Source organism: Carlito syrichta, unplaced genomic scaffold, assembly GCF_000164805.1.
Source record: "Carlito syrichta isolate Samal-C Ts95f unplaced genomic scaffold, Tarsius_syrichta-2.0.1 Scaffold301837, whole genome shotgun sequence".
NCBI classification, from domain to species: domain Eukaryota; kingdom Metazoa; phylum Chordata; class Mammalia; order Primates; family Tarsiidae; genus Carlito; species Carlito syrichta.
Genome location: NW_007245933.1, coordinates 299,637 through 316,122, shown reverse-complemented (window position 1 = coordinate 316,122; position 16,486 = coordinate 299,637). Strand labels below are relative to the sequence as shown.

At 36.0% G+C, this 16,486-nt stretch overlaps 1 protein-coding gene across 1 annotated transcript in view; it reads right to left on the bottom strand.

Moving 5' to 3' along the window:
* Window positions 1-16,486, bottom strand: part of USP34 (ubiquitin specific peptidase 34) — a 213,212-nt gene that overhangs the window by 74,895 nt on the left and 121,831 nt on the right. Inside the window, 9 exon segments of the mRNA XM_021711053.1 lie at window positions 522-616; window positions 1,649-1,726; window positions 1,815-1,871; window positions 1,969-2,115; window positions 4,567-4,632; window positions 7,699-7,859; window positions 8,293-8,476; window positions 15,814-15,934; window positions 16,021-16,076. Coding sequence (XP_021566728.1) covers window positions 522-616; window positions 1,649-1,726; window positions 1,815-1,871; window positions 1,969-2,115; window positions 4,567-4,632; window positions 7,699-7,859; window positions 8,293-8,476; window positions 15,814-15,934; window positions 16,021-16,076 — 965 coding nt within the window.

Genomic DNA, 16,486 nt, shown 5'->3' with positions numbered 1-16,486 from the left:
GCAAGTTCAGTGATTACTACCTTACACCTCAAGTATATGTCAAAACATAATTCACTGAATAACTGAAAGGTGCTGCATGAGACTAAGCTTCATGCAGCTGTCATAATTTTCATAAAAGTTTAATCTTAGTCTTTTCACTTCTAGTGGATGATTTATTAAAACGATAAAAATTGGCTGGGCATGGTAGGTAGCTCATGCCTATAATCCCAGCACTTTGGGAGGCTGAGGTGAGAGGACTGCCTGAGCCCATGGGTTTGAGAATAGCCTGGGCAACTTGGCAACACCTCATCTCTACAATCAATCAATCAATAAACAAACAAATAAATAAATTAGCCAGGTGTCGTGGCACCCGCTTGTAGCCTTAATGGAAGGATCGCCTGAGTCCAGCAGGTCGAGGCTACGGTGGCCATGAGCACGCATGCCACTGCACTCCAGCCTGGGCGACAGAGTGAGATTCCGACACAAAACAACAACAACAAAAAACAAATAAAGTGATAAAAATTACATCCGAGAAAGCATACCTTTTTTCAGCTCTTACTTTCTTCCCACAATGTGAACAAGTATACATGTTGTCACCCTCTAAAGTGTCTTTAATAGTTACTTCATCAAGAGATTCCTGTGTATAAAATCACATTTAAAAGTTTCACATTAATATTTATAGCACACAAACACACAAAAGGCAGAAATTTCAACTGGGCAGAATGCACAGAGGAAAATCAACTCTTCTTAAACAGTGAATTCTTAATTTTTGCTCAAAAACTGTTTTCCCTCTTATTAACAAGATAGTCTATGAATCTCAACTCATTCACGATCGCTGACGTGAATTTATGTCATTCCAAATTCTGCTCCTGGTTGCCACTGATGTAAATTTATATCATTGTGGAAGACTGTCTTTTCGATTTATAATCCAAATAAAAATGCAAATTATGGACTGCTAGTCAGAGTGACATCTGAGGCAAATACTGGATATGTCTGCAACTTGCAGCTACATTGTGAAAAAGGTGACAATTTGGAAAAGACCATTTCACCTGTTCTTAATGACAGAAGTTTGTGGCAACTAGCATCAGATTTTTTTATTTTCACCCACTCTCAGTATTAGGAAAGTAAAAAATTTGCTGGACACAAATGTGTTAACAGATTTTTCAACCGGCTAAGTATATAAATCTTGATTTGGCAAAAAAGAGCTTTGTGGGCTACTTTTTTTTTTTTTTTTTTGAGTTGGAGTCTCACTCAGTCACCCAGACTGGAGTACAGTGGCCGCTCCTGGCCACCGCAGCCTCGACCTGCTGGGCTCCGGTGATCCTTCCCCCTCTGCCTTCCGAGTAGCTGGAACTACAGGCATGCGCTACCACGCCCGGCTAATTTTTTTGATTTATTGTAGAGATGAGGTCTCACCTGTCCAGGCAGGTCTTGAACCCGCGGGCTCAGGCAAACCACTCACCTCAGCCTCCCAAACGCATGGGATTACAGGCTGAGCCACCAAGCCCAGCTTGGTCTACTTTTAATTCTTATTTGAATAGCACAGCAAGAAGAAAATACATTTAAAAAATGAAAAAAATTAACTTCTCAAGATGACAAACATAAACCTGTTATATACAAATGGTTACATACATACAAAACTCTAAAAATTATGTACACTATTACTCACATAAATGTTCTTCATATCAGCTACCTGGCATCTCACAGTATAAAATTCTTCAGCAGTCTGACTAACGTGTTCACAATCCTGATCAATCAACAGTGAAAATTAGTAAACTGTTATAAGCTAAAACACATTAAGATCTTCAAAAAGCAAAAAACAAGTAGAAACTTACCAAGGACACAACATTGTTTGTAATTACACCTCCAAATAAACTTTTGACGGTATTTTTCTTTAATAAAAAACAAACAAAAAATATATAAGACAGTAATTAAAATGCAGGTAAACTTGTTCAAATTTCAAAAACTTTTCAATATTCTGGTACTAACCAGTTCTGGAGACATTTCTTCAATTTTGGTAATCAGATCAGTAAAAAACTCTGTCATATCTTTCTGCTCCCCGGTATTCAGAGGCTGCTTATCCATGGTGTATGTTTTACAGAAAGGTCTAGGATTATATGCTTTGCATTCACTCTCCTATAAAAGAAAAAGGGTGGGGGGGGAAGCTTCTAAGTGTCAGATAAAAATAAGAATATTACCACTTCTTCAATGATGGTAAACAAAAACAACAAAACAGGTAGTAAATCTACAAAGAACGTTTTAAAGTGCTCTCTTCTATTTATTTTTGTTTGGTTTTCATGTCATTTTAAGTTTAATGGTCTTGGTGCCAGAAAATTCTTAAGTTATCTTAAGAAATTGTATTTTTAAGTCAAGCAACTACTAGAAAGAAATCTGGGATTCAAGGGATTCAGATTTGTATTGAAAAGCATACAATTAAAACCTTTGCAGTCTAAGTTTTTCTAGAGATTAAACTTTCTTTCTTTTTTTTTAAACATTTTTTATTATAAAATTGTGGGGTACAGTTAAGGGTTAGTATACAAATATGCATCGTTCAGGCACCCTTGTTAATAAGGGGTGTCTCCCCATCCCCAAACAGATATTGACTACCTTTAGTCCCACCTCCCTTCCCCTCCCTAGCTCCCCATAGTTTCCCACCACTTTAAACTTTCTTTTAATAGTTTCTTTTCTTTTCCTTTTTTTGAGTTGGAGTCTCATTCTGTCACCCAGGCTGGAGCATTCTGTCACCCAGGCTGGAATGTAGTGGCTCACTCACGGAGGCTACCGCAGTCTTGACCCAGGCTCGGCGATATTTTCGCCTCAGCCTTCCAAGTTGCTGGAACCACAGGAGAATGCCACCACACCCAGCTAGTTATTTTGATTTACTGTAGAGACAAGGTCTCACCAAGTTCCCCAGGCTGGTCTCGAACCCCTGGACTTAAGACAATCCTCCTGCCTCCACCTCTCAAAGTGCTGGGATTACAGGAGTGAGCCACTGCGCCTGGTTGAATAGTTTCTTAATGGTGGTTTAAAAATAGCAATTTTCGGGCCAGTTTCGGTGGCTCTGCCTGTAATCCCAGTACTTTGGGAGGCTGAGGCAAGTAGACTGCCAGAGCCCATAGGTTCTAGACCAGCCCAGGCAACTTGGTGAGACCCCGTCTGTACAACAAAATAAAAAAAATTAGCCGGACGTGGTAGCGTGTGCCTATAGTTCCAGTTACTTAGAAGGCTGAGGTGGATGGATCACCAGAGTATAGCAGGTCAATGCTGGGGTGGCCGTGAGTGTGCCACAGCACTCCATCCAACCTGGATGACAGAGTGAGATTCCAACTAAAAAAAAAAAAAACAGCAATTTTTGGTTTGTCAGTTCAAATAGCATGTTCCAACTCTGCTAAAAGGAGATTAAAAATAGAATCAAGTATGACTAGTAAATCTTTTAATTTTGTTAAAAAGATCATGCATTGAGTCTTCAAGTATTAGAGGTAAAAAATACAGAAATAAATATGATGTAATTCCTGTCCTCAAGATTGTAACAGGTGAGTAGAAGAGGATAAACAACAGAGAGGCATGGTGACTTCAGGACACTCTGGTGAGTTTGTGGAATCTATGGTCTCTTACAGAGGTGAAAACCAAGTTGACTCTTGAACAATGACAATAGGAAGAAAATAGAGAAGAGTGACACAGGCAGAAGGAGTGACATAAATAAATACCTAATGAAGCAACAGGGAAATAGGCTTCAAAGAAACTCAAAGGCCTCTAAGTTACTATTGGGGAAGCTGGATATGGGGAGGAATAATGATGGAGTTTAAAGAGTAGAAGCAAAAACCACAGAGAATATGTGCCATGGTGAACTTGATACCATTATGTTCATAATGAAGAATCACTGAAGAGTATTAAGCAGGGGAATGAAATTATAAAATTTACTATCTTTTTTTTTTAAGACTGGTCACTTTTAGAGGTAGGCGTTAAGAGGAACAAAGAAAAATCAGTTAGAAGGCTTTGGGCATAAAAGGGGGCTGACCCTGTCACAGGGAAAGGATCAGATACAAGAGATTCCTCAAAGGACAAATTAACAGAATGTAGCCATCTGAGACATGACTGTTAAGTCATTATGACAACAACAGAGGTAACTGGCAAATTCAATTAGAAAAAAAAGAATATTTATGCCTGGCCCCGTGGCTCATGCCTATAATCCTAACATTTTTGGAGGCTGAGGTGAGGGGATTGCCTGAGCCCATGGGTTCAAGACCAGCCTGGGCAACTTGGCAAGACCTCATCTCTACAATAAATAAATAAATAAATAAAACCAGCTGGACGTGGTGGTGCACACCTATAGTTCCAGCTACTTAGAAGGCTGAGATGGAAGGATCGTCTGAGCCCAGCTGGAGGAGGCTGCGGTGGCCGCAAGTATGCTACTGCACTCCAGTCTGGGTGACAGAGTGAGAATCTGACTCAAAAAAAAAAAAAAAAGAAAGAAAAACAAGAGTATTCAGTCATGACAAAGCCAGTACAAATGAACTCCATTAACATTTTTAGCTTTTGTCACTGGGAATATCTCATTTGTTTCCCTCCTTGATTTTCAAAACATACCATTAAATATGTAAACATTTTCTGAAGCTCCAGAAGAGTGGTCTTGTGCTTCATATCCTCTGAATACTAGAAATAAAGAAAAAACTTTTATTAAAAAATACTGATAGTAAATTATGCATTCAATCCAAGAAAGTCTTGCAATGTGCTTAACACCGTATCTGTTTTCATTCTTTTAGCTATATAAAGGAAAAACAGACATATTCTGTTCTTTCTTTAGCAATTACAGCATTAAAAATTGTAATGCGCTTTTTTTTTAGGTAAATACAGTCAATGCCATTAGGAAACTGAAGAGATTTTTTAAAAACCACATTCTAGATCACTCATTTGGTGCAATACTGATGATTTATAAGAATGAAAGTATAATCAGTGTACAACAAAGTTGTCTTCCACAAGTAAACCAACACATTAAAAATATTAATAAACAACATATCATCATCTAGTCATATCTCTACTTTTTCTGGAAAAGCATATTCTTAACACCAATATGGAATACTGGCCAACATCTTTGAAAACCATCTAAATATTTAAATATCGATAACCGAAATTCAGGAATCTGGCTAGACTCACTCATTAGAGAATTAGTACTGAATACCAGTCTTATAGGAGAGATCCGTCATCATGCCAGGCACTTAGTAGATATCCTCCACCACAATCAAGTATTAAAATAAATGCACTTAGTAGATATCCTCCACCACAATGAAGTATTAAAATAAATTTATAAAGTAGGTATTATCCTCATTACAAATTACTACTTGTCATAACTTTGAAGTTTTGATGGTCTTGCAAAATAGTGTCGGGTATGCTAGGAATACACATTAGGTATTTGCGCCAATTTTATGAGGAGCGCAAGTAATATGGCTCTGCTGTTAGGAGCTTAAAATCAAATTGAGGTCACAAGATATAGATTAAAATAGAAATCTGTTCAGCATATAATGACTACAAAATTATATGATATTGATATTATGCAATGGGAATTTAATAAAAGGAATAAACAAAATTGGCAAAAATATGTATACTCCTGGCATATGGGAGGCTTAATATTTTAATATTAAAATAGTCACATAAAATGACATTTTCCCATGTACAACAGTTCTGAAAAGAAGTATTAATTCAGAATCCAAAAAAGGTCAGAAATAAAGATATGGATTTATACTTTTGTTATTAGAGAATAAAGTATTAGTTGGCTAAAGAAAAGATGTGCTTAAGTCAAGCCCAGCAAAAGTAAGAACATTTTACTTAAAATGCAATTTCTAAATAAATATATATCCTACACATATATGTATATACTACTTTAAAAAGTAACATGTATTTAGGCCATAAGGATGGCTATTACAAAAAAAAAGCAAATGCCAAGCATTAATAAGGATATGAAACTCTGTGCACTGCCTGTGGGAACGTAAAATGGTGTAGCCTCTGTGGAAAACATATGGTGATTCCAAAAAATTCACTTATGACCCAACAATTTTACTTTTGGATATATAACTCCAAAGAATTCAAAGTAGGGACTCAAACATATTTGTTTACCCACGTTCATAATAGCACTATTCAGAACAGCCGAAAGGGGAAAGCAATCCAAGTATCCACTGACAAATGAAAGCATCAACAAATGTGTTATATAAATGCAATAAAATATTATTCAGCCTTAAGAAGAAAGGCAATTTTGACACATGGTATAATGTGAATGAACCCTGAGGACCTTATGTGAAGTAAATAAGTCACTTATAACTAGTCTCAAAAGGGCTGATATTGTATGATTCCGCTTATATAAGGTACTCAGAACAGTCAAATTCATAGAGATGAAAAATGAGATGGTGGTTGGAAGGACCTGTGGGGAGAAGGAATGGAAAGTTAAGCATTTATAGGTACAGACTTTCAGATGGGAAAGGTGGAAAAGTTCCAGAGATGAATGGTAGTGATGGCCACAAAACAACATGAGTGTTTTACTGCCATAGAACTGTAGCTTTCTTCAATCTTTCTGTGAACACCAGAAAAAGGGAATAAGTGAGGCAACTAAAGTTTTCATCTAAAGAATCAACTGTCCATTTGACTACTTTCCAAAGTTATATATCTAATTCTGTTAAGGACTTTCTACCTAATATAAGCCTAAATTTACTTTTTAACTAAAAATACCATTTATGAGACCTACACACAATTAGCACATCTGAGTGTTTTTTCTGTTAATTTCAGAAAAGGTGGGTCATCAATATGAAGAGAAACCAAGAAGTATAGCCAAGTTGTCAGTCAGAAAGAAAATCACAGAAAACATGCTTATTAGATAACAACTAGTTTTATAGAACTATGCAGATAGGTCGACCAAATTTAGTCAGAAAAATTTCCTTAAGCTTAATGAAACAATTATACAAGTACTTTTAGTCATAACCCATAGAGATGAAAAACTTTAAAATATCAGTAATGAAAGCCAAAAAGCCTAAACCACTTAAGCAAACTCTACACTAGAGACTTTAACGAATAACTTGAATACTAAAGAATTCAGTGAAGGTATATTAAAGCACTGCAATACTTTAATGGGGGAAAAAACAGGACATAGAGAAAACATGATAGAGGAAAAAACAAACTGAGTGCAAAAATAGAGAGAGCTGACAAAAAAATTGTAAAAGCAGTGCAAAAGGCAAACTACCGAATACTCTGTGGTAAAAAAGAATAAAGACTGGAAAGAACACATGAACAAAAAAATAACATGAAGCAGAGCTTACCCAAACAAACTAGGTCCATAATCTAAATTTATTTCTGGGATAAACAATTAAAGAAACAAGCTCAGTAATTCTGGTAATAATTCCCTACTTGATTTTAGGCTTTGCTTAGTTTCTATATAATTAAAATTTATAATTAATTTTACTGAAAAGATAACATTCACTGTATACAATGAGTATGTATATTCCACAGCTGTGTCCCTCTGTGAGAGATAAATTATACTACAGCATAAGTAATCTATTAAAATGTAAAAACAATTGCAATATATGTGTATGTGTTAGATAGTTATATAATCAAATGTTCTTTTTTAAATTCATAATTCTTTTCTTAAACATTTTACTACATTGAAATAATCAAGATTTGACAAAATTTTAAAATTTGTTAGTACTATTTAAACTTGTAAAGCAAGGAAAACTATACCTTAGCAGTGAAGACAGCCTGTCTTGCTTCAGGTATCATATAAAGTTGCTGAATAGTGGAAGCCAAGTAACAAGTAGCTCCAAGGTTAGTAAGGCCAACAAATCTACATTCAGCACGGACATCCTCATGAGGCCAGTAGTCCCATTTATAAGGTGCATGGGCTGCCGGAGAAAGAGGGAATAAAAAAATACCCCCCCAAACAAACGATGAAAAATAGTGCATTTTGCTTTTATTAACAGAATCTACCTCCATTAGTTATCTAGTGGTATTATACATAGAATACTATATAAGATAATTTTAAATATTAGGTAAGAATACATACTAAAACTAATTCTTCCAAATTTTGAAGGACTCTCAAAACTAGATTTTAGCTGGCATTAAATTATTTTACTAAAAAATGCCAAAGTATTTATAACACCTATAAAAAGGTCCTTCACACCAATGCCTACTTTGTAATGTGAATAACATCCTAGTAGTAATCATTTATAATGCCAAAATGTATGAAGAGTGGATTCTTTCTTTAAACAATGCCCTCTAAAATCTCAGTTTTACATTCAAAATTTATACAGATTAAAGTAAAAGAAGAATGCTTACACTGCATGTGTTGTGCCATAACCCAGTTGTGTATCAGCCTGTAGTTCTCAACAGATCCCTTTACCATCTCTACTAACAAATCATAAGCAGCAGCTCTTGAAGAATGGGATTTGCACTTCGGCTGTTGTCGATCCTTTAGACTTGGCAACAGAAACAGGAGGTTGAAGATATCTCTTAAAAATTCCTGGGGGGGGAAGTGAAGTATATTACCTAAACTGAGATATTAATTACATTCCATATATAATGAATAACATATAGAGTAAAATGAATTATATGACAAGTTACAGTTTCCTGAGACTATTACAAAACTTACACCACCATCTGGATTTCTCTCAGAGATAATGGAGTAGGTAGAGATTATCTTTTTTAAAAAAATTATTTTATTTAAGATTAACTTTTACTCTTGTCTCCCTGTTGATACCTAACAGCTCATTCTTACAGATTCTCCATGTACAATGTTATTATTTTCCAATGCATTAAGCAATCAAAAGATCTTGTGAAGGCCTCATTATTCCCTACCTTTCCCTTTCCTGCTAACAAGTCCTATTGGTGCCTCTGCATTTACTTAGTTTTTTCCGTATTTCACTCTAGCAGTAACAGCAACAGTAAGAGTAGCAAAAGCAGGAACTTACTCAGACTGAGTACTTACTGTCACATACCGCTGGAAGGCCCCAATACAAAAAACAAGAAAGGTAAGAACCTTGCTAGTAGTCACAGTTAGCAGGTGCGAGGGTCAGGATTCAAAACATGAAGTTTTTAACCTCAATAACTGTAAAGGTCAAACTTAAGTAACAAGTTTTACCAAGTGACTTAAATTGTTTTAAGAGAATCAATCTCCAGGTCTTCATATACTTTTTCCTAATTTCAATGTCTGAGAAAGTGGGTGCTGGGTTACCTTTTACCATTTGTTCTTTTGTAATTGTTCCTTTGCTATTTTACCAAGTTATCTCCTTCATGCACCCTAATCTCCCTCCCAAATCCTAATTACTATGGTATACTGCTCTCGATATAAAATCTCCTAGAATACTTTACAGAAAAGAAGCAACACAGTAAGAATAAGAGTCTGCTACCCTTAGAAAGACTGGATTAGCTGGCGTGGTGGCTCATGCCTGTAATCCAGCACTTTGGGAGGCTGAGGCAAGAGGATTGCCTGAGCCCAGGGTTTTGAGACCAGCATAATTTGGTGAGACCTCGTCGCCACAATAAATCCAAAATTTACCTGGGTGTGGTGGCACGCACCTGTAATTCCAGCTACTTGGAAGGTTGAGGTGAAGTATAGGTTGAGACTGCAGTGGCTATGAGCATGCCACTGCACTCCAGTCTGGGTAACAGATCGATACTCAAAAAAAAAAAAGGAAAGAAAGACTGGATTGTACAGAGGGCCTTTGACTACAGTCTGGAAGCCTGACTGGTAAATAGTTCCCTAAGTTGATATAAAATTTTCTCTGAGTGAAAAAAGTTGTTCACTGTGCCTAACTATATGTGGTTTATGCTGAACACCTGTTTTCCTCTCAGGAGTCTGGAATGTTAGTGACTATGCTCAGTTACACAGGCACTGTGTGCTTGCATAACCTACCCTATGATAAAACCTTGGAAATCTAGGCTCATGAAAGCTTCCCTGGTAGACATCACTTCACGCACACTGGCACATCTTAGAAAATGCCAATGGGGGAAGATTCATGGAAGGCTGCACCTGATTTCCTCCAGAAGTGCCCGACACCTTTTTTTATTTTGCTTATTTTTTGTTGCTATCATTTCACTGTAATAAATCTTAGCTATGAGTACAGAATTAAGCCTTTAATCACATTGGTGCTGAGATTGTATCTTACCAGGCCGGGCTCTGTGGCTCAGCCTGTAATCCCAGCACTTTGGGAAGCTCATGAGAGTGGACTGCCTGAGACCATGGGTGCGAGACCAGCCCAGGCAACTTGGTAAGACCTCCTTCTCTACAATAATTTAAAAAATTAGCCAGGCCTGGTGGCGCATGCCTGCAGTTCCAGCTACTTAGAGGTAGAAGGATTGCCTGATCTCAGCAGGTAGTGGCTGCAGTGGCCATGAGCGTGCCACTGCACACCAGTCTGGGTGACAGAGTGACACTCCAATTCAAAAAAATTAAAAACAAAAACATAAGAAAAATAAAGTGAAACTCATTCAAAGAGAAAATCTGTATTGGCTGATAACCTTAACAATAAATTATCTTTGCCAATCATTTTAGATGCAGCTAAATACCTACAGCTCCAAGGTTTTGACAAAAATATATTTAAAGTCTGTGGCAAGGTTAAAGTATTTTATCAAAATCATACTGAAATGAACAATATTCTTATTTTCCTTATTTCTTGAGTTTATCAGAAAAACAGGTATGCCTAAGTGAAAGAATAACATTTATATGAATAAATCCATTTGACAAATCATAGTAAAGACATTTTGGTGTACTTCACAGAAAGAAGAATCTATTCAAACTACTACCCAAGAGGATATGTAAAATAGTTTTTGGTGATACATCACAGTGTAATTTTTGACATATAATTCAGAAGAAACTGAAGGGATTAAAAAACACATTCTAAACACACTCCTTCCATTGCCATTTTAAAGATTATGTCAAGGTATTTAGTCCCATTAGGTAAAAAAGGTTTCTCAAAATTCAGAAAAACATAAAGTACATAAAGTGGGAATGGAATTGATGAATAGTCTGTCATTCCTAGCTATTCACCCACAACAATATGAATTGATTAATAAGCCTCATTCCACTTATTAACGCATTTTTTCCCCTTGAGCGAGAGTCTCACTCTGTCACATAGGCTGGAGGACAGTGACCTGATCATGGCTTACCACATCTGGACTCAGATGATCTTTCCAATTCAGACTCCCGAGTAGCAGGGACCATACCTGGCTAGTTTTTTATTTTTTAATTTTTACAGAGATGAGGTCTTACTATGCTGCTGGTCTCCAACTCCTGGGCTCAGGCAACTCTCTCCTGCTTTGGCGTCGCAAAGTGCTAGGATTGAGGCACTGCACTCGGCCCATATTTTAAATAAAATTCCATTTTTTTAGTTATGTACTTGCTTAGCAAAACAAAGTACATTTATATTGCTTTGATTACCATGACCTAATGATAAATGTAATGCAAACACAAAAAAAATTTAAGAAAATACTATGTGGTCACAAGAAGTAAATATTTTAACTAATTTATATATTTTTATTGGAGGAAAGTATGATATGTAAATAATGAGAGATGTTCATTATGATAAAATTATGTGGAGGAGTCAAATGGAAATACTATGGGGGAATTAGGAACACATTTAGCAAAGTAAAATTTCAGAAAGTATATTTTAATAGCTGATGAACATAAGTTGCTACAGCACTCAGATTTCACTACATTTGTTTAAGAGAAATGTAATTTATCTTTAAAAACAGCAACTTCAACTATTCTCTCTCTATATTGTTTACAAATACTTAAACCTTAAAAATTTAGGAAGTTTTAAAAATTTGAAAATCTCTGGGAGAAGACAACCAGGCTTTTCAATATTATTTATGGAATATATAAATAATACAAGCTTGGTGAGCAGTATACTCTGCTACTTCTCAATCCATTACCAAATTTATTTTTCTAAAGCACATTTCTGGCACTATTTGACTCACCAACAACTTCAAAGGCTCCTGTTTTTCAGTTTTTATTTAAACATAAGAACACTTATTTATGGAGTAATGTGATATTTAGATACATGCATACAATGTACACTTATCAAATCAGGGTATTTAGACTGCCCAGAATATTAATTAATTAATTGTGTTGGGAACATTTCAGATCTTCTCTTGCAACTATTTTGAAATATACAATGAACTACTGTTAAGTACAGTCACCCTACTGTGCTACTGAGCACTAGAACACTGTCTCTATTTGTATGTTTGTATGTTTGTATCCATTAACCTACCCCATCCTCCTACACCTCCTAAAATTACATAGATAATTGCTATTAGTCTGAATGTTTTTGCCGTCCCAAAATCATATGTTAAAAACTAATCACCAACGTAATGATATTACCACATGTTCTCACTCATAAGCAAACCATGAATATTTACCATAATATTATAAGAAAGGGGTTGGCAGTAGTGGGATTCTGCCAGGATGGGGGGGGTAGGGGAGAGAGACTCAACAACAGTAAGGGCATCTGATCTCAAACCAGGCAAAGTAGGGACCAAAGGGAGGTCCAAACTTTACCTGTGTGATGTCCACTTGTATGCCCAATCCTCAATTATACTACACATCCTTTTTTTTTTTTTGAGTTGGAGACTCACTCTGTCACCCAGACTGGAGTGCAGTGGCCGCTCCCGGCCACTGCAGCCTCAACCTGCTGGGCTCTGGCAATCCTTCCACATCAGCCTTCCAAGTAGCTGGAACTACAGGCGCACGCTACCACGCCCGGCTAACTTTTGACTTATTGTAGATATGAAGTCTCGCCAAGTTGCCCAGGTGGGTCTCGAACCCGCGGGCTCAGGCAATCCACTCACCTCGGTCTCCCAAAACGCTGGGATTACAGGCTGAGCTACCAAGCCTGACTTATACTACACATCTTTAAAATATATATTTTTAAAGTAATACAAAATAAAACTAGGGAAATCATTTTTCCACCTATCAGACTGCTAGAAATTAAGAATCTAAAAATATAATGGGTTGGAAAAATGCTAGAAAATAGGAACTCACTCTCATTGAATGTCATAAATTGGCTTAGCCTCCATACATGTCAACTTAGTTACAATAATCAAATCCATAAAAGTACATACCCCATCAACCAGCAATTCTACTCTTAGAAATTATTTGGCTGGGCACAGTGGCTCAAGTCTATAATCCCAGCACTTTGGGAGGTCGAGGCAAGAGGACTGTCTGAGCCCAGGGGTTCGAGAACAACCTGGGCAACATGGTGAGACCTCATCTCTGCAATAAATCAAAAAATTAGCTGGTCATGGTAGCCTGAGCCTGTAGTTCCAGTTATCTGGAAGACTGAGGTGGAAGGATTGCCTGAGCCCAGAAGGTAGAGGCTGTGGTAGCTATGAGTGTGCCATTGCACTGCACTCCAATCTGGGTGACACAGTGAGACTCCAACTCAAAAGAAAGAAAGAAATTTTCCTACAGATTTTTGAAATCTATGTGCTAAATATATTTCTAAAGATCTTCACTGCAATATCACCTGAAATAGTTTAAGACAATGCAGCTAGTTTAAAACTATGAATAAATTCTATATATTGATATGGAAAATCTCTAAGATATGTGAAGAAAGCAAACTATAAAATAGTGTGCTAAATGTTTTAACATTTGTGTACAGCGTATTGCATATTAGTTAAAAGTTCAGTGAAGAGAAGAGTGTGAATGACTCAGTCATGTACGAGTTGCTTAATTTGCCTATGCCCCAGTTTCATCATCTGTCAACAGTGTAATAACAATATCTACCTTCTAAGGGCGCAAAAATTTGCCTAGCATAACTATTTGTATAAATCAGTACATAACAGAGAAGAAAAAAATGGACAGAAATGTTAAATAAATAATAAAGAGAAAGCTTTTGAAAAAACTTTGAAGAAAAAATCAAAAATTAATATAACGAGAAAACAAATAAATGGAAAACACTCATTTACCAATAACCAACAAAATAAAAGTAAAGCAACAGTGGGAATGGCAGAGATCCAAGAGTCATATCTGCAGACATTCGAGAAACCATCATTCTCACATGGTATGGTAGGAAATGTAAACTATGTAGTCTTTTGTACACTGATATAAGCTATTGATTAAAACCAATCTATTTTACTTTTAATAATTCATTAGAATAAATTTTAAAAAAAGAATTCATTAGTAAATAACACAACAGGTATGCAAAGGTGCTCCCTCTACACAGTTTCTTCTGTAACTGGTAACAACATAATTATCAATATTTAAATTATTACCCTTTATATATTCAATTTTTAAAAATATATATATTCAATATGTTCACTTTTTAGTGAAGAAAGATCACAGAATAGTATTTGCACAATGTAAATTTTCTATAGATATGTATTTCATACATGCACATGTAATGAAACCACAGAAAGTCCAAGAAGGGATTACCATAGTATCAAGGGAAATCAAACTACATGGAAATTTTCTCATTCTCTGTACTATATAAAATTTCTTTTTTTCCCCCCCGTGTTGGAGTCTCACTCTGTCACTCAGGCTGGCACGCTCATGGCCACCCCAGCATCGACCTGCCAGGCTCTGGCGATCATTTTGCCTCAGCCTTCCAAGTAGCTGGAACTACAGGTGCGCACTACCACATATGGCTAATTTTTTAATCTATTGTAGAGATGAGGTCTTGCCAAGTTGCCCAGGCTGTTCTTGAACCCGTGGGCTCTGACAATCCTCTCACCTTGGCCTTGAATCTGGCCTTTTATCTTTCTTAACAATGATATTTGTTTTACAATAATGCTATCAGAATAATCAATCAGGCCAGGCTAGGTGGCTCAGCCTGTAATCTCAGCGCTTTGGGAGCCCATGGTTTCAAGACCCACCTGGGCAACTTGGCGAGACCTCATCTCTACAATAAATAAAAAAACAATTAGCCGGACATGGTAGTATGCGCCTGTAGTTCCAGCTACTTGGAAGGCTGAGGCGGAAAGATTGCCAGAGACCAGCAGGCCGAGGCTGCAGTGGCCAGGAGCGGCCACTGCACTCCAGTCTGGGTGACAGAGTGCGACTCCAACTCAAAAAAAAAAAAAAAGAAGAATCAATCAATAGTTTATATTTGTGGATAAAAGTTATATACTGGTCTATATATGAAATAAGACATCAACAAGCAAGTAGTAATAAACTATTTCCAGTGAGTATAATGGTAAAGAAAAAAAAATGTAGAAGAAATAGCAAAAAAGGGAAGTTTGTTCATTAAGGGAAGTGACACAGATTTCAAACAGGTAAGACTGTCACCTGAAGTTTATCTCAAGAATCCTTTAGGCTATGCCCACAGAAACAATCTTCCAACTTTTTGGTTACTGTTTCCTACCTCTAAGATAACAACTCTCCAAACCACAACTAACTCCTTCAATACAGACAAGGACAAATGAGCAAAAGATAAGGTAAACAACTTAATCAAAAGAGTAATGAGACATTTGCTGGCATAGGGTTACAAAGTGTTTCAAATATTCAATGAGAACTTTAGAAAATAAAACCAATAAGTACTCTGTAATGACCACTTATTAATTCCATTGTATTAGAATATTAATTCACAATTTAAGATATCAATTAAAAATATTCAATTACATTAAAGTAGAGGTTACCATTTTATATGGTCATAAAAATTAAAATCTGGTTTTTGCCCTCTAAAAACAAGCCAGAATTTTTTGATTCCAGAGTTTAATTTCTTGAAAGATCATTCCTCCAGTAAATAAGTTCTAGCAAACTTTATGACTATGTTTTTTAAAAATTAACATATCTATATACAATGCAACAACAAAAAGATTCAATCATATTTCACACAGATGCTTGAACATCTTAATACCTACCTGTCCTTCTCTTGAAAATTTAAAGGGTGGTTTGTGTTTAATAACACTTGTGGCAAGTCTTAGAAGTCCTGTAAGCCCATCATCCTCTATATTACCATCTTGATGATCAAGGATCTCCCTACTACAAAAAAAAAAAGAAAAGATAGCTCACACAAGCTCATCTTTTATCTTTCAAAACATGAATGTTAAGTACACATCAAATTTTACCTTCGAATACAATCAGCCAAATGTCTTGCCAGAGCATCTAAGTCGAGAAGCGTTGTCTTAACACAAAAAGAAAATAAGAATGCAAATATAGATTTTGTTTAGCAGAACACAAATTTCAATAATCAAACTCTTTTGCTTTAGGTAACAATACTTTAGTTCTTCTAAATTAATTAAATTGCAAATATAATTCGCCTACTTTTTACTTATGCATGATATCAATCAAAATTATAGCTAAATACATCACTGATCATTCTACAAAGAATCAATCTTGGAATGTTGGCAATACATTTATGAAAGTTATAATAATCTATTGATAAGGCACTAAGGTTTGTTGATGTATTTTACTTTTAATAACTTTATCAAAATATAATTCACATATAATTCACCCACTAAGGTTTGTTTTTAACATACACCTTTAAACTAGACTTTAATAAAAAACTAAACTCTAAAGTTAATTTCAAGAAGC